Raw genomic sequence first — 22,917 nt, 5'->3', positions numbered from 1 at the left:
CTGACTCTGCGGCTGCTTCGAGGGGGGGCCTTGGCAGGGGCCTCCCTCGCCCTCTATGTGGCTCGTGAGTACCATGGGGGGCCCTGGGAGGCGCCCACTCAGGCTAGGCCTCTGACCCATTGGAGGGTGCCTTTCCGGCACTCTAGTTGAGGGCCCTTCTCCAGAAGGCAGGAGAGACACTGTTTACTCTGTGGGCTCTGCTTTTCGTGGGTAGGCCTGGGTGACAGAACAGGCCACACATTGGCCTCAGACGTCCAGGTCCTGGTCCTCCAGCCACTGGCTCTCACCTCCCTGGACAAAGCAGTCCTCCTGAGAGGCCTGGGCCTCAGGCTCTCCCTGTCTGCCCAGGCCTGGAGCTGTGTGATCCCCCAAACCGCTTGGCATTCTCCATGGGGGCTGGCCTCTTCTCAGTGGTGGGCACACTGCTGCTGCCCGGCCTGGCCCTGCTCGCCCAGGACTGGCAACTCTTGCAGGGACTGAGCGCCCTGGCAACGGGACTGCTGCTGCTCTTTTGGGGGTAAGTGAGCTGGGGTCATGTCCACTGCAGAGGCCATGTGTATCACTTCCCTTTGACCATTCAGCACCATGCAGGTGGGCACGGGACAGGGACACAGAGAGTCATGTGCTGTGTATCCCCACTGGCTCCTGCCCTACGGGGAGGTCCTGCAGCATCCTCACCCAACCCCTGCAGGTTTCCAGCCGTGTTCCCCGAGTCTCCCTGCTGGCTGCTGGCCACAGGGCAGCCAGCCCGAGCCAAGAGGATCTTGTGGCACTTTGCCAAAGCCAGCGGTGTGGACCCCGAGAACAGCACGGAGGAGGAGAGCTCCCTGGCTATGGGTAACGGACCAGCCAGGGAGAAGAGAGACCTGAGTGCTAGAGGAAGAAGGAAGGGCATCATCCCCTCACTGGTGCCCCATTTTGTCTCCCGGTCCACAGAGCTGGATGTGCTGTGCGCGGGACACCCCCAGCCCCGGCACCACTCGATCCTGGAGCTCCGGCACACACACGTCACCTGGAGGAACGCACTCATCCTGGGCTTCAGTTCGTGAGGAGGGGGGTGTGTGGGTGGGCTAAGGGAGGGAGGGAGGGGTCTTCACCTTCCCCCTGGGTGAGATACCCGGCTCTGGCTGGGCTTGTAGCTTTGCATCCCTCCCAGGCTCATCAGTGGGGGCATCAGAGCCAGCTTCCTGCACAGCCTCGTCCCGAGTGAGCCCAGCTTTTATTGGCCCTACTTCCTGGCAGCTGGCCTGGAGGCAGCAGCCACCGTCTTCCTGCTCCTGACAGTGGATCTCTGGGGGCGCCGCTCAGTCCTGCTGCTGAGCACCTTGGTCCTGGTCCTGGCATCCCTGCTGCTCCTTGCAGGGGCCCAGTGTGAGTGTGGGGCCCTGCAGGCTGGCAGGGCTGTCATGTTTGGCCAGGGGTTTGCCCAATGTGTGTGTGCGGGGTAGTTCTGAGATGAGCCCCCTCCCAGAGCTGGGGAGGCAGGATGACGTTGCTGTTCACCCCATCCATCATCTCCCCACTGTGCACTCAGAGAAACTGAGGCTGAAAGAGTTGAGGGCCAAAATGATTCCGTAGAAGGGGTTTAATGTAAGGGTTTGGATTGGATGAGGGCTTCCCTGGTGGCCCAGATGGTAAAGAATCTGCCTCCAACGCAAGGGACCTGGTTCAATCCCTAGGTTGGGAGAAGGGAATGGCAACCCACTCCAGTAGTCTTGCCTGGAGAATCCCATGGACAGAGGAACATGGCAGGTTACTGTCCATGGCGTTGCAGAGTTGGACACGATTGATCGACTAACAATTTTGAACGAGGGCAGCCTATGACCCCCAACTTCCAAGTGCAGAGAGGGAAAGCTGGTGAGGCCCAGAGCCTGGAGACACGGTGAGGGGAGGAAGGGTGCGTGGGCAGCGTGGGAGACTCTCCTCCTCTGCAGACCTGCCCAGCTGGATGGTGCTATTCCTCTCTGTCCTGGGGCTCTTGGCCTCCCAGACTGTGTCCGCTCTCAGCAGCCTCTTTTCGGCTGAGATCTTCCCCACGGTGATCAGGTGAGCAGGCCCTGCCAGCACACCCCAATGCTCCCCACACTCCCCAGCTTCATGCCATCAGGACGGGAGTTCAGCTGTCTCTTCCTGGGTGGTGAGGGGCACGCTGGTCACAGAATGGTCTGCCCATCAGCTCGGGAGTGGAGGACAGGGCAGTCAAGAGATGAGAGCCCCCAGAGAGGGTGGGATTCCAGGGGAAAATTGACTGGATTTTCTAGCGGAAAGGACAACTTTGGTTCCTGGGCAGCTTTCCCCCAGACTTTTCAGGTGTTTTCCTGGGACCCCCACACCTTGGCCCCCACTAAGGGTACCCACCCCGGGAGCACTGGGCGCCCTGTGGAGCCATGTCCTACCGCCCTCTCTTGCAGGGGGGCCGGGCTGGGCCTGGTGCTGGGAGCTGGGTTCCTGGGCCAGGCAGCTGTCCCGCTCACCACAATGCACGGCCGGCATGGCTTCTTCCTGCAACACGTGCTTTTCGCATCTTTTGCGCTCCTCGCCCTGCTGTGTGTCCTGCTGCTGCCGGAGAGCCGCGGCCGCACGCTGCCCCAATCGCTGCAGGACGCTGACTGCCTGTGCCGCTCCCCGCTCCTCCGGGGCCGCCCACGCCAAGACCTCCTGCCTCTGCTGCCAGCCTCCCTCCCTGGGGCAGGAACACAGCTGGTCCAGGAGGGGTGACCAGGCTGCAGAGACACTGCCACCCATCAGTGCTGGTGGAAGGGACTTGGAAGGGTGGTGGGGAGCCCGCCTGTTTCCAGGGGCCCTGGCCCCCCTCCAAGTGGGGAAGATAAAGGTATGCGTGGAACTTGGCTTCTTTTCTGGCTCTTCCCTCAGGCCCCACTCTTGGCTGAAAGGGGCTTCTGGCATCCACCTCCCCCTCACAACCGGGCATCCATAGCCCCTCCCACAGCCCCCCACCCCAGGAGCAGCCGGGGGCCAGCCGGCTGCCACAGCTCTGGTGGAACTGAGGTGGCGGAGGCCAACTGTGCAAGGAAGAGAGAAGCACACTTTAATTCACATTTGCCCCAGGGCTGCGTCCTTTCACACAGAGATAAGGTCAGCGTGGGTGGGAGGCACAGCTGGGAACGGGGCCTGACCCCATGGTAGGTGACTGACGGGGGCAGAATGGGTGCCTCCTTCTGGCCACTCCACTCCAGCTCTGAGCCTTGACCTTCCCTGGGGGAAACCAGACGGACCAAGGAGCCAGGGTGGGGCCCAGAGCCATCTTCCACCTTGATGGAGGTCCGCTGGAATTCCCAGGCACACAGCCCTGTTAGGCGTGTCCGCTCTGGCCCCTGAGGTCTGCCCTCTGTGTCCAGGAGGCTGTGCCCTCCACAGGGCAGTGCAGGTCCCCATCAGAAAGCCCTTCTCTGGTGCCCTCACGGGGGCCCATACAAGTCAGCCAAGCGGGAGAAGCGGGGGCCCCATTCCCGGAGGCAGCTGTAGTCCTGGTCCTCATCTTCCAGGCTGGACAGGATGGAGCTCAGTGTCCCCGCCAAGGAGCCGTCACCCTCGTAGTCATAGATGAGAGCCGTGTCGTAGGGCGGGACGCTGGGGTCACTGTCTGCGGCCTCCAAACCCTGTGGAGAGGCCGGGGTCTCAGGACCAGCACATGCCGGCTTGGTGACCTCCGCCACCGGGTGGGGCGAGGCCTGGAACCGGGAAGGGGAGGGGGCAGAGGAGGCCTAAGTGGAGGCCGAGGGTACTCGGAGCAGCTCTGAGCCCCGCGCTGCCCCTGCCCCAGATGGTGGTTAGAAGCAAGGCTTCCTCTGGGCGTTTCTCTTTCCTTAGTCTGTAGCCACCACCTCCCTGTCCCACTCCAGAGAGATGCCTCAGGCTTCGGAGGAGGGTGTACGGTGCGCCCCCGGGGCACCTACGTCGTTGATGAAGTCAGCGATGTCTTCGGGGCTGGTGGGCAGCGCACGGGTCACCTGGGGGCGCACTCGGCCGAACGGGGCGTCTCTGCGCAGCGGCGGCCGTCCCGAGGGGGCGCCGAAGGCCGCCAGTTCTGCTGGGTGGCGCAGCTGGTCCATGTCGTAGGCGTCCTGAGGGCGGACGGAGCGCGTTCCGGTCAGCCGCAATCGTCGCGGGTCGGGAGGATGCGGGCCAGCTGGGGCCCCTGGCCCTACCCGCAGCACTTGTAAGCCGCGCCGGCTCCCTCACCTGGTCCTCCTCCCCGCCCCCCTGCTCGTCGTAGTTAAGGATGTTGTCCCGGAGGTCGTCCTGCAGTCCGTGCAGAAGCCTCTTGTCCCAGGACTGCTGCCGGAACCGCGCCAGGAGGGCCACCAGCAGGGCGAGCACTGGGTGGGGGTCGGGGCGGAGGTCGGGGTCGGGTGGGGGTGGAGCGCGAGGATGGAGGGCGGGGCCGGAGGGTGGGTGGGGCTGCCAGGAGGCGGGGCTAGAGGGTGGGTGGGGCTGCCAGGAGGCGGGGCTAGAGGGAGGGTGGGACTGCCAAGAGGCTGGGGTCCAAGGGCAAGGGCCTGCGGGCGCCGGCACTCACAGAGCAGCAGGATGACGCTGGCCAGCATGATGACCAGGGCACCTAGGCTGATGCCCGCGCCACCTGCCCGCAGTGCAGCGGCTCCCGGCAGGCAGGCGCCGTCCTGGCCGCAGCGGCACACGGTCACGTTCAGGGGCTGCTCGCGCTGCTGGGGCGGCTGTCCGGAGTCCTGGAGCAGCAGGCTGAGGCGGTGCAGCCCCTCCGGGACTCGGAGCCTCGGCCGCAGGCGCGCGTGGCTCACTGCGGAGGGCGCTTGCGGTCAAGCAGGGGCCGGGGACGGCTGTACCCCTCCGTGTCTGTGCACTGAGCAGCAGCCGACGGGGTGGCGCTCCTGGCATGCTAGGCCTCGGTTTCCCCATCTGTCCTCTGCGTCTGATAACCAATCCCCGCCGGGCCTGAGGGTGCACCAGCGGGAACCTCCCCCAGGCTCTGAACCCCAGGGGTGTGTGTGTGGGGGCTCACCATTAACCTGGCTGAGGCTCCAGTTCCGGGCCAGCTCTGGGACCCTGGGGCTCAGCTGGAAGTGGAAGGGAGCCCCGTGGGGGGGCAGGTCCTCATCCGTGGCCCCCAAGAGAAGGCCGGAACCCCGATCTGGTGTGCTGCACAGGCTGCCCCACGGCGGGGACAGCTCAGGGGCGTGGTCGTTGACCTCCAGGATCTCAATGGACAGGGTCCCAGTGGCCGTGCTGGGTGGGGAGGCTGTAGGCGGGAGAGGCCTAGTGGGCCCTTGGCCCCTGTGGAGCCCCCACCAACCCTGTAAGTCTGCTGAGTGGAGCGCCTGGCTCTCGGCCCTTGGGCAGCAGCAGGGGCCTCAGCTTGGATTAGGGAGCCCAGGAACCAGGCTGGGCTCCCCACTCACCGTCATCTTGGGCCAGGATGATGGCCCTGTACCAGCCATCCTTGAGGAAGGGGGATGAGGGGCTGAGCACTCGCTGGGTCTGGACCCGGCCAGTGGCCCCGTCCACCTGCAGCCAGTCCTCGGGGTCATAGTCCTTGGAGTAGCTGTTGGCAAGGAGGGGAGGAGGGTGCAGAATGGCTCAGAGCCTGAGCAGGACTCCCAGAGGTGCGTGGTCATGTATAGATGGGAGCACACTCACACACACACTTACACACACACGCACTCTCACACACACACACACACACACACCCTTTAAGGATAGTCCTCCCACAGCCTTAAGCTGGTGTTTTCCGACTCAATCAACAGATGAAGAAATTGAGGCTTGGGGAGGGCAGGGGAGCTGCCCAGGGCCCCATGGCCACAGGTGACAGCCAAGACACAGTGGTGGGCACAGTGGAGACAGACACAGACAAACAGGGCCAGGGCAGGGGGTGAAATCCAACACAGTGACAGCCAGTCCCAGGGAGCAAGGGCTCCCTGGCATGGACAGGGCCAGACGCCAAGAGGCTGGCCAACACAGACTGGCTGTGTAGGTGTGTGCCATCTGGAGCCCAGCCCTGCCTACAGGACGAGGTCGTGTGAACAAGCACACAGGCCCTTGAGAGCCCCTGAGCCCTCAGTGACCACGCAGAGAAGCCCTCCGCCCTTTGACTGGGTCTCTCATGGGAAGAGCATCCTCAGGACACAGGGCTGCCTACCCTTAGCTGTGCTCCTACCCTGGCTGGGAGGCAGAGGGGCGGGCCCTTACCTGAGCCTCTGCAGCTGTTGTGTGTCAGGGTCCTGGGCAGAGAAGGTGGCCACAGGCGTTCCTGGGGCGGCCCCCTCAGCTAAGCTGGTCCGAAGAGGGTTCTCCTGGAACACAGGCGCCTCATTGACATCCCGCACCTGCACGCTGACCCTGGCCTGACCCCGCTCAGCCCTGGGGGCAGCTGCCTGCAGGGGGGCTTCATTCTGCACGGCCACTTTGAGGTCATACCGCTCCCGACTCTCATAATCCAGGGGCTGTAGGGGGAAGAAGGGTGGCAGCCCGTCAGGACTCTGGACCCCACATTCAGGGCACCATAGGCTGGCGAGGCCTCTCCTGGTCTGTCCTTGGCGTGCCTTCTTTCCTTCTTCTTTGTAGCTTTGGAAAGATAAAAACTATGCAGAGAGAATAACAGGAAAATACTTTTGACACTCAAATGCCTCTGTCAGGTGTTGTGAGGTCCGTTTCCATCCCCTGGCCAGGCTTCCTCCTCAGTGACTCAAGCAGTGATCTGGGTCTTATTGCTAAGAAGGTATCTGATGGATGTGGTTGAACTGACCTGTACCACTAGTTGACTGTAAATAAAGATGATCCTGGAGAACCTGGGTGGGTCTCATGTGTGGGTAAATCTCTGAGAGTAAACCTGAGGTTTCTTCTGGGAAAGCAGGATCCTGCCTCCGACACAGCCTCAGCTCCTGACTCTGCAGCTTCTCGCAGCCCTGCAGACTCTGGACTCATCAGCTGCCCTCACAACAACCTGGCTGGCCAGCTCTAGTCAGTCTCTTACAAGAAAGGTCTTCATATATCGATAGCTACATCTGTGTCTCTCTGCAGATGTGTGTAGACACATGTTTGTAGGCATGGGTGTGTATGTGGATGTGTGTACACGTATCTTCTGCCGGTTTTGTCTCTGGTTGGCCGACACATGAGGTCTGTACTTGTGCACATTGATCATTTGCATTAAGAGGCAAAATACCAGAAATAACACATGGGCTTGGGGGCTGCCCACTCCTTCCAGCGCTGGCCCTCTGTGGTCAGCATGGCCCCAGCCCACAGTCTGTGTTCCCGGTCCCCTCGGCTCCCTTCTTAGGGTGCACAGAGGGTCCAAACAGGCTTCCAGAGTGTGAGGAGAGGCTCCCTCCTCAGCTCACCTTCACCACGGACAGCACACCCTCGTTGGTCCTGGGGTCGGTGCGGATGGTGAACTGCCCGTCAGGGTCACCCTCCAGGATGGTGAACCGGGCTGCCCAGTTGGGGGAGCCGGGCAGGTCCCGGTCCTCCACCTCAAGCCGTCCCACGTCCACTCCGCTGACAGCCTCTGCAGCCTCCATGAAGAACTGTGGGAACCTAGCCCCATTATTCACTGGCAGGTAGGGGTGGGTAATGGTCCCCTGGGGCCTCACCCTCCTGCTACCTACATTCGGGGAGTCCAGGACCCAGGGAGCCCCGTCCAGGCTCAGCCATGCCCCGGGCGCGTCTTCCCTGGGGGGCAGGGCTGCCCCCACTCCCACCCAGGAGGAACTGGGACACATCCTAACCCAGGGTCTCAGTGGCTTCCCTCCAGGGCCCTCCAGCTCCTGATATGCTCACAGGCCCCATGCTGGTCTCTAGCCAGGGGTCCTGCACAACCCACTCAGGGTGCCTCCTCTGAGCACCCAGCCTCCCCGTCCTCCAACAACCAGGATGGGGGGAGGGCAGCCCCGGGCAACAGCAGGTAGAGGTGGCACCTGGTCCCCAGTGAACTCAGGGGCGTTGTCATTGATGTCCTCCAGCGTGATGATGGCTGAGGCGGTGGCGGTAAGGCCATCTCCAGACATGTCCGCCACCTGCAAAGTCAGATTGTACACGGCGACCACCTGGGGGCACAGTGACAGAGGGTCAGGAGACCCAGGTGGAGCGCAGGGCAAGGCTGGTTGGCCACCTTAGGGCCTGGGGGGAAGGGCAGGCATACTCCAGGAGGCTCCAGCTCCTGTCCTGCTCCCAAGTTCTGGAGCAAAACAGGCTGCCTGTCCTCTCAGGGTTGGACGGCACCACTGCTGAGCCCAGACTCTACCCGAGCCTGTGAGTAGGCAAGAGGTCAGCTGCCGAATCGGATAAATGCTTGGAGGGCACGTGCTGCATATGGGGGGTTGGTCTCTGCCCCGGAGAGACAGGAGCAATGGCCAAGAGGGGACAGAGATCAGCTAACGTAGTGACTGGCCCTGGGGAAATCAAGGAGGATTTCCTGGAGGTGCCAAAGACACACAGAAGCCAGGCAGTGAGGGGCTGCAGGGGCCCCACAGAGAATAAATAGACACTGTGGAGTCCAAGAGGTAAGGGGCTCCTTTGATGGACCTAACCCAGGCTGGGGAGCCCAACTGCTTTGCAGGCAGTGGGGTGAGGGAGATTTTTGAACAGAAACAAGCTGAGGGCCCCTCATGCTGTCTCTGAATCCAACAGCACAGCCACCCACGGGGCAGGTCTGCGGGAGCCCAAGGCAACCGGGAGTGTCCGGACCACCCTGTCCAGCTGCCGAGGCACAGCCAGGTGGCCTCACCTCGCGGTCCAGGCCCACTTGCACCGTGCGGATCTCCCCTGTGAGCGGGTCGATGCTGAAGAGCTGGGGGCCGCCCTGCTCCAGGATGGAGTACCGCAGCGCTGCATTGTCTGTTTCCGGATCGTCCGCATCCGTGGCTTCAGCCCTGGTCACGTAGGTGCCTGTGAAAGGCAGGGACGTGCAGGGGTGATGCCCAGGGGTGCCAGCCTCCAGCTCCAGGGTGCGTCGCCTGCTCCCCTGCGGCATGCAACTGTGCCAGTTCCAGGCCCTCGGTCAGCCTGTGCACACACAAACGTCCCAGCATCCTGGCTTGTGCTGCTTGTGGGGGAGGAGGCGGGTGTCCAGTGCACACAGCTGACACCTGTCTCCCATAGGATCCCAAGATGGACCAGGCGAGCTCACTGGGAACCAGCCCATGGGGAGGTAGCCGGTGCACCCGCCACTGAGCAGGCCCTGACCTCAGCCCCACCTGCAGAGTGAAGCAGTGCCCAGGCTGTACCTGCACTCTGGGGCAAACATGGCCCCACATCTCGGGAGAGAGGGGCACGTGGGCCCCCCAGGCACTCGGCACATGTGTCCACCTGCGTTCCCAATCTCAGGAGGGGGGGGGGTCCGCCAGGCCCTGGAGACATCTCAGCACCTGTGCCCACCTTGCTTTTCCTCTGCAGCGATTCAGGCCTGACCCCCCAGCCCAGCTCAGGTGTATTAAGTGAGCCCAGTGAGGCGGGCTGGCCTCCGGCCATCTGGGGAGCTGCCCCCCAACCTGTGACTGGGCTCACCACAGACCCTCCTGGGCCCTGTCGGGTCATCTGAGAGTCACGCTGGTGTCTGATGAGCTGTAATGACCCAATCACTGGCCTAGCCTTAGAGGTGGGGGGCTACCAACCAGGTAACTCCTGGCACAATGTTGGACCCCAGGCTGAAGCCAAAAAGAACACTTAGAACAGGCACTGGGGCGCAAGCAAGTGCTTCCTAAAGCACCTGCCATGCTCTCTACAACCGAGCAAGTGAGCAAACTTGCAAAAGGAGCCCAGCTTCTCACCATCAGAGAAGGGGACCCAGAAGGGATCCCGCAGAGCTGGACTGGAAGTGGAAGTGCCGGAGAGGACTCGTGACTTGTGATGAAGGTAGAAACACGTACAAACATGGCTGTGAGCGAGCACACATATATGCACAAACACACATCCAAGCACGCACACTCTGGACTCTATATACATGAGCAGCTCTGGCTGCTGAAAGGGCCTGGGCTGCTTTGATGAGTTTCTGATCAGCAAAGCTTTCAGCTTCAAAAGAATGGTGCAAAGAATTATAACTCATTGAATGAAGTGAGGCTCCATAAAGGCATACTGATACATAAAAACAAAATACATATGAGACAGGCTGGGACCTGGGACCCAGGGCTGCAATGCTTGCATCTGGACAGACTTCTCCTCAATCAACAAATACAAAAAACTATAAGGGACTGAAAATAGCTGCATGCCTGTGTGTATGTGCAGTGGGTCAAATTACGGACAAGATTAAAAAAAGGCCAAAAACCCCCCAACTACCACTTCTGAAAAGCAAAAACGGGGTTGGAAGCAAAAGCAGGGTACTGCACATGCCCTCTGCACTCAACACCCATTAAGGGGTGGGCAAACCATTTAAGCCATAACCTCCCGCCTGGCTCCTGAACCCTGGATACCCCTTCCCTCACCCCATACAAGGAACAAGCTTGCCCCCACTTGGGGAGTGAGCAAGGAATCCTGTTTCTTGTATTTGCCCCCCTCCTGCGGCTACAGGCGCCTCAGTAAAGCCTTGCCTGAATTTCTTGCCTGGCCTTTGAATAACTTCTATTGATTAAGGAGGCCAAGCACCTTGGTGGGTGACACATAAACACATACATTCATAAAGGGAGGACTGAAAGTTCTATCACGTAACAGAAAGCCAAGTGATGACAAAGAGGAAAAGATGGACTAGAACCCCATCACTTCCCAACCATCAGGACAGTTAACTCCTGGCAGGCAGGAGCCTCAGGGGCACCAAAGCTGCTGTGCCAGCATGAGGGGACACCTGCGAAAGGATCTCCATGGAGACAGAAGTACAACAATCACAGCAGAGACGCCTGGCGGACACCCTCCTGACTACAGGCCAAAGTCGGGCATCTCTGGGAACAGGACCTGTGTGCCTCCTGAGGGGGTCCAGCCACACAGCCCCATTCAGAGACAAGGTTCATAGCGACTATACATGCCTCAGGATGTCAGTGTTGTGACCAATGAGACGAGAGACTTTTCACAATGAAAACTACAAAACGTCGGTGAGAGAAGTTGGAGAAAACATAAATAAATGGACACAAAGCCCATGATCTTGGGTTGGAAGACTTGCTGCCAAGTTGTCAGTACCACCCAGATACAGATTCAATGTAAGCCCTCTCAAAATCCCAAGGATGTTTCCTTGACATTAAAAAAAAAATCATTCTAAAGTTCCTGTCTAATCTCAAGGGACCCTGAGCAGCCAAAACAATCTTGAAAAAAGAACAAAGTTAAGAGGACATACTTCTTGATTTCAAAGCTTTCTCCACAGGTATAGTAATCCGTGCGCATCTGCCCTCAAGACAGACACATAGACCAGTGGAACAGAACTGAGACCCCAAGAATAAGCCTCACCCCCTGGGCAGGTGAGTCTACACAGGACGCCAGGACCATTCAACAGGGAGCAGGCCGCCTCCCAGCCAACGGTGCTATGAAAGCTGAACATCCCCCTGCAGAAGGATGGAGCTGGACCTGGAATTACTTACCACCACATACAAAAAACAACTCAAAGTGGATCAAGTCTAAATGTACAACTCCAAACTATAAAACTCCTAGAAGAAAACACAGGGCAAAAGCTTTACAACACTGGATTTAGTGATGATTTGTTTACGACAACAAAGGCCCAGGCAACAGCAACAAAAACAGACAAACTGGACTTCATGATGCATCAGAAATGCATCAAAAGACACCATCGACAGAGCAAGAAGACAACCCATGGGATCTACAGAACATTTTCAAATCATCTATCTGTTACGGGATAAGGGATCTGATATCCAGGATATGTAGAGAACCCGTAAAACTCAACCACACAAAAAAACAAACAACTCTGTTCAAAAATGGGCAAAAGACTGAATAGTCCTTTCTCCAAGGAAGATGTACAAATGGTCAATAAACACATGAACAAATGCTCAACATGACAAATCACTGGGGAAAAGCAAATACCCCCTCACACCAGCCACACAACCAGGGATTGAACTTGGGGCCCCTGCTTTGTTAGCAGCCTCACAGGATGGCTGCTAACAACACAACCACAAAACAGAAAACAGCAGGTGCTGGTGAGGATGTGCAGAACCTGGGACCCTCCTACACTGCTGGTGGGAATGAAAAATGGTGCAACCATGATGGAGATGGAAGATCCTCAAAAAGTTAAAAATAGAACTGCTACATGATCTAGAAATCCCACCTGGGTACTACCCAAAGGAATTGAAAGCAGGGTCTCAAAGACATATTTGCACACCCATGTCCAGCACGGCACTACTCACAACAGCTAAAAAGTGAAAGCAACCCAAGTGTCCACTGAAGAATAAGCAGATCAGCAAAATGTGGTGCAAACATCCAGCGAGTATTATTCAGGCTTGAAAAGGAAGGGAAGCCTGACCTGGGCACCACACTGAGGAACCTTGAGGACGTGACACTCAGTGAAATAGGCCAGACATGGACGGACAAATGCTGTGTGATTTCACCCATACACAGCCAAATCATGCAGGAAAAAGTAGCCAGTAGATGCCGGGGGCTGAAGAGGGGAAATGGAGAGCTAGTATTTAATGGAGACAGAGTTTTGGTTTGGGAAAATGAGAAAATTCTATGGTGGTGGTAGTTGCACAGCGATGTGAATGGACTTAAAGCCACTTAGAAATGGTTATGAGGGTAAATTTTCTTACATGCATTTTGCTACAATAAAAGTTTGCAAAACAAAAGGCAGCGTTGTGAAGACTAGTGGCCCAGGAACTGTCCCCAACAAGGGCGCATGAGCAGGTGGGGGTGTCAGTCTTGCCCCACAAGCAGAACAAGGGGGAATCCTCAAGATCACCCCTGTGTGAGCATGTCAGACGGTGGGACACAGGCGACCTGATGTTCTGGGGGTCCAGGGTGTGAGTGGTCCCCAGGGAGGTGTACACACGGGGGCTCCCCGGTACAGCAGGAGGAGTCCCCCGTGGAAGCAGGAAGAGGGGCTGAGGTCGTCGCAGCCACTGGTGCCCACGCGGGGGGCTGTGCCCTTCCCCACCACCCCCGAGGCTGTAGGCGAGATGTTACTGTCAGTGTCGTCCTCCTGATGATGGCGGCACTAAGTCACTGGAGTGTGTGCTCTGAAGGCCTCGCGTTGTAACCAGGTCCAGACAGGAAGGATGGGAAACAAGGAAACAGTGGTTGAGGCAAACACGTGCACCTATCTGAAGCCTGTAGAGGGATTTGGGGCCACTTTCCCAAAACTATGGAACCATGTCAGAAGGAGAAATTAGAAGTAAAAAAAAAAAAATTATTGTCATTTTAAGTCTTGAAAAGCACAAAATGGGATGAAATAAACACACGTGGGGACTTCTCTGGTGGTCCAGTGGCTAAGACTCTCAGTTCACAAAGCAGGGGCCTCAGGTTCAATCCCTGGTTGGGGAACTAGATCCCATATGCCACAAGTAAGAGTTCAGTGCGGAAACTGAAGACCCTGTATGCTGCAACTAAGACCCGGCACAGTCGGATTAAACACACACACACGCATGTGACAAAGGAGGGGCATGCCTCGGTGGCGACCCTGAGCCTTCCCACCTCTGCAGCACGACTGCCTGGGGATCAGACTGGAGCCCCTGGGACCAGTGTGGGAGGGACAGGGGTAGACTGCTGTCTGCAATGTCTGTCTTCCTTGGAACAGACTCAGGCCAGCGAGTCTGTCCTGTGAGGACTCATGAGGGATAGAGGATGGGGGGTTCTGCAATCAAAGTGTAGAATTAATAAGCAGTAAAGGCAGTGCCGATAATGAGCAGGGGGTCTCCTCTTGGGCCTGAGACTGTTTTGGAAGGAACAGAGGTGCTGGTTGCACAACACTGTGAATGTGGTAAATGCCACTGAATGTTCACCTCCAAATGTGTACTCTTACATTATGTGAATTCACCTCTATTTAGAAGGGGAAGTGGGGAAGAGGAAGGAGGGGTGGGGGGGAGACAAGGGCAGGAGGCAGAAGCGGGAGGGGAGTGCAACAGAAACCACCAGAGGTTTGCCATCCAGGATCTGCCACCTCTGCATTTTGGAAGACTGGGTCATTGAAATTTATATTGCAACAGGAAGTGACTTGAGTCCACCCATGGAAATTCCCTCCATCCTGGAGACTCTCTGAAGGACCTCTCAAGTTCTCGTTGACGGGAAATCCTGGACTTCTGACCCACCAGTGCCCATGGCAAAGCCCCCTCCCCCACTGGGACCCCACCCGGCTCACCTGGGACAGCACCCTCCAGCACCCGGCCAGTGAACACCTCCTGCCTGAAGACAGGCCTGTTGTCGTTCTGGTCCACAACCACGATCTCCAGGTCCGTGGGCTCCTCCAGGGTGGCCCCCCCCAGGTCCAGAGCAAAGGCCCTGAGCTAGTGAAGCAGACAGCAAGGGCTGGCACTGTGGTTCCCAATTTCCAGTAGCTCCCACGAGGGCGACAGGGACAGTGAGAGCCGATTTTGCTTCCTGCAGCGAACAGGTGAGAAGCGGCCCGCGGCCCGGCGGTGCTGGGCAGGCGGTATATCCCCACGAGGGGGCGCCTGCGTCCTCTCAGCAGGCCGGCCGGCCACCAAGCCTGCCCACTTTACGGGAAGGCAGAGCCTTGTGTTAAGTGAGGCTGGAGCGCTTCCTAAGTGCTCCTGGTCTCGGGGCCCTTTTTCTGTAAACGGTTTTGGCTGCTTTTGAAGTTTCCTCTCCACACGTGAAATTTAAATTAAGCCACCTCCTGTCCCTTTGGAGGATGGACTTGATACAACTTCCAGGGAAATATGCTCTCTGACTCAGTGTAAGGGAATCAGTCTCTCAAAGTCTGGCGACGGTTCGGGGCACATGAAAACAAAGTCTGAAGCTCCCTCCCTGGGCCAGGCTGGGGGGCTGATCCTCAGTTTACAGGAGACTCAGGTGAGTTCCAGGTTCCCCTCTTCCACGCCTGGCTCACCCAGTTCTGACTCCCCTCCCCACGCCGTTCCTCTCAGGCTCCACAATCCTAAGACCTCCAAGGGGCAGGTCCCATGCCACCCACCCCACCCTGACGGTCACTATGGGGCAGCTGCGTCGTGGGTGGCCAATTCCGTGGGATTCCCCCACGGCGTCCCGTCCCCGCCACACTTAGCAAGCTGGGGGGAGAATCCTCCACACCTGGGAAAGCTGACGCTCACCCTGCTGCCGGCTGCCCAGTCCTCCCAGGCAGGACGCAGCCCTCAGCCTGCTCACGCGCATCTGTCCAATGGGCGAGCGACCCTGAACACCTGCCTCTGTGGGAACGGGTCCCAAACCCTGCCCGCGGCCCCCAACTAAGGACGCCAGTCTCGCAGGTGGAGGTGTGGGCGGGGGCCCCGGCGGGAATGGGCGGGGCGGGGCGGGGCGGGGCGGGGCCCACCCTGAAGCGGTCGGTCTTCTCCCGGTCCAGCATCGCGTTCAGGGACACCTTCCCCGTGAACTTGTCAATGGAGAAGACGCCTCGCGGCTCCTCGTCCACACCGGGCCCCTGGATGCTGTAGATGACGCTACCCAGCTGCTGCTTGTCCGACTTGATCTGCGGGCCAGGAAACGGGTTGGGGAGTTGCCCCCAGGGGAGGGGGTCTCTCCCCTAGTTCTCCGCCCCTCCCCCAGCTGGGACGAAGTCGCTCGGCCTGTGGCCCCAGGGTTTCCCCTTCCTAAAGCACACGCCCTCAGGGCCCCTCTCCACTTGGCCCCTCACCTGCACCAGGGGGAAAGGGAGGCGCTTGTGGTTCTCGGACACGCTGATGGGAGGGATGACCCAGGCTCTCCTCACGCGACCCAGTGTGGGTGCCCGGCGCCAGGGGTACAGGGTGCGGGGCCGCCTCAGCCTGGGGACCCCCGCTGAGGGAAATAAGCTCTGCAATGAAGGAGAACGGCCATCACCAGCACAGCAGTGCCCAGGGCTCCCCTGCCAGGGCCTGACATCCCCTCCCTGGATGCCAGGCCCTCCCCCATGTGGCCAGGGGAGGCTATGGTGCCAGCACCTGGGTGGCATGGGGAGCTCAGGAGGACAGAAGGTGGCCTGGCTCCCAGGATCCTGGGGAGGCAGGGGGTGGGGGAGGTGGGTTGTCCAGAAAAGACAGCTGGGCCAAGCTGGGCAGCCCTCCCACGCCTCCCCCTACTTTGTGGGTAAATAGTGCAGATAACAGGGTGGAGGGGCAGGAAGAGATCAGCCTCCCCACACATGGCTGATCTGTCAGAGGTGACTGTGGGGCTCCTGGTGGGGACGTGGGGGTGACACACAGCCATCCCCGGCCCCACCACGGTTTGAGTTCCTGAGGGTTGATCGAGATTGACCAGGCCAACGCTTCTGTCCTAAGAGGCAGGGGCACCCCTACCACACCCAGGGCAGCTGTGCACACCGCAGGCCTCCTCTGCCAGACTGGGGAGGGTGCAGGCTCCCCCCTGCACAGGCCTCTTCCTCCAGGAATAAGGCCAGGGGAGGCAGGACAGCGTGTGGGGCTGCTGTGTAAGGCTGCCATGCTCCCCCAAGTCTACCCAACAGGCAAGAGTGGGCATATCACCCACCTCCCAGGCCCTGCCTGGCTGCCACCTACTGAGCTCTGGGCTCAGAACCGCACCAGTAAGGCACCTGGTGGGAGACAGAGCACCTGCCAAAATGCTCCCAGACCCACCGTGAGCTCACCTGACTGCCACACTCAGACAAGGAAGCTGAGGCCCAGAGAAGGAACTCGGCTGGGGGTTGAGGCAGAGCTGACAGCAGCCCCAGCTAACACCAGAGCTTCCTGAGGCCTGGTTGAAGCATGCGGTTTCTGTGTCGGCTCCTTGATCGAGCAGCGGCTGATCTGAGCCTGGGCTCAGGCACTGTGGCCGGCTGAGCATAGAGGTATTAGGTGTCCTCCACACCCCCCAAGTGGTGAGTGGGGCTGAGGCTGGTGCAGTCTTGGGGGACACAGAGCCTGGCTGGACTTGGATGAGGGCTGTCAGGGCCCGAGGAGGGGTGGGGTGGGGGCACTGTTGGGACCCAGCTTGGCGTGGCTATAGAAGAATGTGAGCAATGTGCCATTCATGGCTGTTATGAGCCCCTCAACTGGGCTGGTGGCTTCAGGAAAGGAGGGCAAGGTGACTGGTGAGTGCAGGGTCTCGGGGTGGGGGCTGAGAGGGAGGAGAAGCCCCTCAGCCAGGAGGCTGCTGTTCTGGGCAACCTCTGGCCCGTGCCCCCCTCCCCAGCACAGCCTCCCTGTTCTGCCCAGTTGGGTCCTTGCACACTTTGCTTACAGAACCACAGCGACACCCAGACTAAGACCAGCCTCCCCAGGGGCCCCGGGCCACCTCCACACTTCTGAGTGCCCGTCCTGCCCTCTCACCTGAAATTCCAGGAGCCTGCGGTCCAGAAAGTAGCAAACTTGGTTAGGAGAGAGGACCAGCCATTTCACCAGGCCCCCAAGCTCCCCGCGGCCTGACAGATGGCCGCAAAGCTTCCAGGCTCCCTGGCTGCTGGCCTCTCACCAAGCACAAACCAGTGTGGCACTGCCACCAGGCGAGGACCTGCTGGCCTTTGTCACAGGCTCGGGGGACGGCGTCTGTTTCCTGGGCATCTCAAGGCAGCAGCTCCTTTGCCCCCCACCCCACCCTTCCTGCCCTCCTTGATGGCCCTCAAGGAGCAGCACAGCCGGGAGCCCCAGCACCACTAATGCTGGAACCTCTGTCAGGAGTGTTTCTGAGCTGCCCAGTGACACAGAGGCCCTGCCTTGACCTCAGCGTGGTGGAGGGCTGGGCTGGGCAGGTGTGGGGGACAGTCAGCAGGTACTTCTTGACCTCAGGCTCTTGGAGGGACCCTGAGGGACACACTTTGCCCTGCCCACACCTGCACTGGCCCTTACACCCCTGCAGCCCCCCATCAAGCCTCTGGCTGATCCCTCCCCACCCCCAGCTTTGGCAACACCCCATTATGCCCACCAACTTGGCACAGGGCAAGTGGCCTGGGTGGGCTGTGGGATTCCCGGCCACCAGACTCTCCCCAGCCCAAGGTCACAAGGTCAGCAGAAGCCATGGAGCCTTGGCAGGGGACCCTCACCCAGATGAGAGGCTGCAAGGGGTGGGGGCCTGGGCTGGGCTGCAGCCCATTTCCCACTCTGGGAATGTGTCTCAGTTTGTCCTTTGTTCTCCCGACCCTCCCTTTCCAGAGACAATGGTGGTCAGTGAAGGCCTGGGAGCTGCCTAGGAATCACAAAACATTAGGGCTGGGACGAAGCCACGTGTACAGAACTGTGGACATTGATCGGAAGAAACTCACAAAAGCCCCCGTGCCACACAGAAGCAATGGGTGTCAGGGACCCCCTTCCCCCAGTGGGGGTCCTGCAACTCCCCAAGGCTTACCCTCAGCCCCACCCTTAACCAAGAGCTGAAGACAACACCCGGAACTCCTAGAGATGCCAGGCCCCCTGCCCTGCTGTTGGGCCCCCAATCCCAAGGCTTCTGAGTAAAAGAGCTCCCTGCCACATTTGGAGTTCATGGAGCCCAGCCATATGGTGAGCACCCCACAAACCGGCAACAAGGGCAGGAACGGCCTTGCCCACCCCAGACCAGGCAAGGGCTGGAGTGGGTGACACTGTCCAGCTGCGGGCTACCAAGGGCCAGGCCCCGAAGCCGAAACCTCCTTGTGGGGCCTTTCTGGCTCAGGACCGCTCATCCCCTGGGACCTGTGGGGTGCCTTCTCCACCTGGCCGCCACAGTGCAGCTGGGCTACTTCAGCTTGACTTGTCATCAGAACCAACCAGGATTGGTAAACAATACGGACAGATTCCACCAGTTCACCCCAGACCTACTGAGTTGGGAATCCAGGCAGGCCCAGGGCTGAGAGGTAGGACTGGGAGACCCGGACTGGGCTCCACCCCAACTCTCACAGGGTCTGGTGTGGGGTGGCATTGGGGTCCCTGGTGGATCCATCCCTACCATCGACTGTACAGAAGTAAAAAAGTGTCAGAGCCCCAGAGGGGCGGCCAGCTGCCCTTGACCTTCACTGGGGTCCATCCTGCCCAGGGGCCTGGAGGCAGCCCGCAGAGCTCTTTGCTGTCTTCACCAACCCTCGGGTTCAGAACAAAGAATTACAAGGCAGGCTGTCTCCCAGGGGCCCAGGGAAAAGAGTTGGACACTCTTCCGTGCTGGGTAGAGACCCTGGTGACCAGGGCAGCCAGTGGGACAGCAGGGAGAGCCTGCTTCAGCTCCTGGCCCTGTGGCCTCCGGGGCCCCTGTGAGTGGTGAGCAGGGGATCCCCATGCATCTTGGCTGACAGAAGGGTGTTTTCAATCTCCCTGCCCGTGCAATCAGAGGCCGCTGTGGACAGGGGAAGGGGTTCTGGGGCTCTGCTGAGTCACGTGGCCTCTGGGAGGAAACCTCAGCTGTGCTCCCGGGGGCTCTGCAAACTCTGAAGACCCCCTAGCAAAAGGAAAGTCCTGGAACAGGGCAGCCCCCACAGCAGACACACAGTCTCCTCCAGAGCAGGCCAGGGGATCAGCCCCACATCAGCGTGACAGTAAGCAGGGCTGCAGGGAGGGAGGCCGAGGTGCCGCCCTCGCACAGTGGGCGGGACAGCGGGGAGCATGGTGCTTGCCCTAGTGGGGGTGGGGGAAACAGCTGTCCTCTGCCTCACCATCCTGTCCCTCTGCTGAGGCCTGCAACAGCTGGAGGGGGGCTCAAGGGAGAACCACAGGGCCTCTGGGCCAGGCAGACAACTGGCTCCATTCCTGGCATGCCTGATGCCTGCCAGGCCGTCCAGGAACGGGGTGGCCTGGATTCCAGCCGAGGAGGTGGGGGGAAGGGGCTCAGGCCTGGGAAGCTTGCGGGGGAAACCAGACTGGAAACGTTTTGCCCACAATGTACCTCGGCCTCTCCCTGGCCCAGGCAAACCGCACCCACATGACCCAAGGCTCCAGGCCTCCCCCGAGTCCCTAGAATTTGAGGAACCCAGTCTCGGAAGTAATGTTGGAGGGGTGTCTCCACACACAAGTGCAAGGTCTATCATGCAGCTCACCGGAGCTGGGGGCCCCTTCCAGCAGTGTGTGGGCCGGCTCCGAACTATCTGCTCCCTTCCCCCAGGCGGGGCAGGGTCCTGGGGTGGGGTCCCAGTATGGACCCAGCTACTGGGGGCACTACGGGCACAGGGGAGGAACTGACAGAGGCCGGCTCTGAAAAGATACACGCGAAGCCCCCTGGCTGAGATTTCAGGAGACATAGGCAGGGGGGAGGTGAGCCTCCTTCAAGCCCACCAAGCTGGCAATGGGCCTACACAGAGTCTGGTCAACAGCCCCTACCCCAGGGGCCCACCCCAGACAGCCCTGCTCAGGACCTCTCAGAGGGGAAGGAAGGTGTGTCCAGGAAGCGGCCACAGGACCCCTGTGGCTGGACAGGAAGGGACAAAAGTCTGAAAGCTGAACTGGGTTGGGGAGGGCTGGTCCAGGGGACACTCCCCTTGTTTGGGTGCTGATCCGAGCTGGGCTGAGTGCAGGAACATGAGCGGCCAGGCCCACCGACTGGTCCACCCCCCACTCCCGCCCCCCAGAATCCTTGCAGTCCCAGCTGTCTGGGAGGGGGTGCATTCTGTACTAGCCCTGGGGGAGGGGAGAGGAATCTGAGCTCTCCTCTCCTCCCCTGGGACCTGGTCAGGGGATGACACCCTCGGTCTCAAAGGAGTGGGTCTCTGGGAACCAGGGGCCGGAACGCAGTTTCTGGAGCGAGTGGAGCCCTCTGGAGCATGTGGGGCATCTGGGCCTGGCTTGGGAGGAGCAGAGAGCCCATTGCACCCAATGAGCTCCTAGCAGGGGGTTGAGGGGCACACGTCATGGGCATCTGGGCTGTGCTGGATAGAGGGTGACCATGGCCTTTCTGAGCTAGCTAGACACAACAGTGGGGAGTGGTGAGCATGGTCTACAGGGGGTGGGGGTGTCAGTGAAATGGCCCAAAGGCAGGCGTGGAGGTGGCTGGAGCTGGGGGCTGGAGGCCTGAGGGGCTGGAGGCCAGGCGCTGGAGGGTCCAGATGACAGGCACTTAGCTGCCAGGGGCTAAAACCCAAGCTGGCACACCAGAACTGTGGGAGGGTCTGTGGGGATGAGAGGGGATGCCCTGGTGGGTGTGAAAATGTAACAACAAGCAACGGGTCCTAAGCATGGCTCATCGCCCTCCTGATCATCACCTGTCCAGTCTAACAGGCCTGAGGCCGTCCCCTTCGGCCTCACCAGTGGCGCTGGCTCACACACTGCACTCCTGGGCCCAGCCCAGTGCCTTCCCAGCAGCTAAGGGGTGTGAGGAGGTGGTCGTATCTAGGGGTGCCCATGTGCAGAGTGGGGGCTCTGTGCTTCCCCCCACCTGCTGGCTCCCAGGCTGCAGAGACCTCAGGGTGTGGGGGTTAGGGGGCTGGCAGGAAGTGTGGAGGCAGCGGCTATGTGTGCTGGGACCTGTCTCTACTGGGCATGGGGCTCCCCAGGGAGAATGGGTTTCTGGAGGGCAGAGCTGCCCCTCCCCACCGGACACAAGGGGACCTTGGGCTCCATCCAACGAGGCGGGTCAGCGGCCAACTCATGAGGGGTCGACATGCCCGGAACCTGGCCTCCAGGCTTTCCCAGCCAGGGGTGCTCCTGCTGCCTCCTCTCCCCATGCACCCCATAAGACTGAATACCCCAAGACCCTAGGGCTGAGGCCAGCACCTCCAGCGTGAGGGCGGCCTTCTGGGTCCTCTCTCCTTGCAGTCCCTGAACTTGGCTCCCCGTCCTGTCCACTGGGGGCCGTTACACTACTCTCCCCGAAGGGCACAGAGCCCGCTGGACAGGGCTGCCCCACCCAGAACCCACCCGGGCCCCTCAGCTCACAGCCGCCCACAGGAGCCCAGAGCCAGCGGTCCCGGAGGCCGGAGGCCGGGCTGCTCCACTCTGAGACGCGGCGCTTAGCACAGGGGCCAGCGACCCCCGCGCGGCGCCCGGCCTTACCTGGGCCAGCAGCCCGAGGGCGAGGAGGAGCGCTGCGTCCATGGGCCGGTAGCAGGCGGCGGGCAGAGTGTCGGGCGGCGGGAGCGGCGCCTTCTGCTGGGACAGGACCCGGGTGAGTGACAGCACAAGTGTACGGGCGAGGGAGTGACAGCACGTGTGCGGGGGCAGGAGGGGCGGGGCCTGGGCGGGGCCTGCGGCTGAGTGACAGCACGTGTCCAGGGCGGACCCGAAAGCTGGGCTCCGGGTCAGGCGGTGGAGAGGAGGCCTGTCAGAAAGGCTGCGAACGTTCTCCCTCATACTGAGCACTTTCGTGCTCCTGCCTCAGGGCCTTTGCACTGGCCATGTCTTTACCTTGACTGCCATCAGGCTCCAGTCCCAAGGCAAGGCGCTTGACACTTTGAGGGCTCGATCACTTTTGCCGTGTTCATTTAGTGTTCGCGCTGTGGGTGGAGCTCCTCAGGGCGGGTTGACCCTTGCTGCCCCCTAGGGATAGCATACAGGAAAGAGAGCCCAGCCCTGCCTGCTCCTTTCTTTCCTCGTCGGTCGGAAACTGCTGGGTGGAAGGGGCAGGCTGTCTCTCCCCTCCCAGCCCCTACCTCCTGGTGTGTCGCTCAGAACCAGGGGAGGGCAGGAGGTAGGGAGGTAGGGGGTGCCCTGCGGACCTCGAGCAGGGGAGTGAGGAGTATCCTGTGCGGGAGCTGGTCTCCACGGCAGAAGCAGGCATGGGGCCTCTGCCCTCCTCTCTAGATTGAGCAGGTGCAGCACCATCTGTGCCTGTAGCCTGCTTGGAAGGAGGCCAGGCTGCCGGGGTGGGGCGGGGGCTCCGGCAGTGACTGTATCCCTGGCACTCAGGGCTCCAAGGTGGGGGTGGAGGGCGGGAGTCCCTTCCATCTGCAGGCTCCAAGGCCCTGATGCTGAATAGTTCCTGGAGGCCACCGTCCTGCCTCTGAGGTCAGGGACCCAAACCCGGATGGAGGAGGAGCCCTCT

The 22,917-nt window shown here is 60.4% G+C and overlaps 2 protein-coding genes across 3 annotated transcripts; one reads left to right on the top strand and one right to left on the bottom strand.

Annotated features, from left to right (window-relative positions):
* The first annotated feature begins 389 nt into the window (after positions 1–389).
* SLC22A31 (solute carrier family 22 member 31) lies at positions 390–2,828 on the top strand. Its single transcript, XM_055552343.1, is given in 5 exon segments — positions 390–837; positions 937–1,045; positions 1,157–1,371; positions 1,935–2,046; positions 2,412–2,828. Coding segments are annotated over 5 exon segments (1,191 nt in total). The 3' UTR covers positions 2,719–2,828.
* Positions 2,829–3,005: 177 nt separating this feature from the next.
* Positions 3,006–22,329, bottom strand: CDH15 (cadherin 15). 2 transcript variants are annotated; one of them, XM_055552622.1, is made up of 15 exons: positions 22,281–22,329; positions 21,930–22,022; positions 15,686–15,844; positions 15,365–15,520; positions 14,213–14,357; positions 8,720–8,880; positions 7,911–8,039; positions 7,335–7,520; positions 6,187–6,440; positions 5,400–5,542; positions 5,003–5,239; positions 4,541–4,780; positions 4,204–4,340; positions 3,918–4,085; positions 3,006–3,620 (listed from the first exon to the last, which is right to left on the bottom strand). In XM_055552622.1, the coding sequence occupies exons 1-15, from the start codon at positions 22,290–22,292 to the stop codon at positions 3,420–3,422; spliced, it is 2,421 nt and encodes an 806-aa protein (XP_055408597.1). In that variant the 5' UTR covers positions 22,293–22,329; the 3' UTR covers positions 3,006–3,419. The 2 variants fall into 2 exon arrangements, with proteins under 2 accessions (XP_055408597.1, XP_055408598.1); XM_055552623.1 differs by lacking the exon at positions 15,686–15,844 and having other exon boundaries at positions 22,281–22,296.
* Positions 22,330–22,917: the final 588 nt, after the last annotated feature.

Source organism: Bubalus kerabau, chromosome 17 (genome assembly GCF_029407905.1).
Source record: "Bubalus kerabau isolate K-KA32 ecotype Philippines breed swamp buffalo chromosome 17, PCC_UOA_SB_1v2, whole genome shotgun sequence".
In the NCBI taxonomy this organism is placed as follows: domain Eukaryota; kingdom Metazoa; phylum Chordata; class Mammalia; order Artiodactyla; family Bovidae; genus Bubalus; species Bubalus kerabau.
The sequence above is the reverse complement of the archived record's forward strand: the minus strand, read 5'-3'. Positions and strand labels throughout refer to the sequence as shown.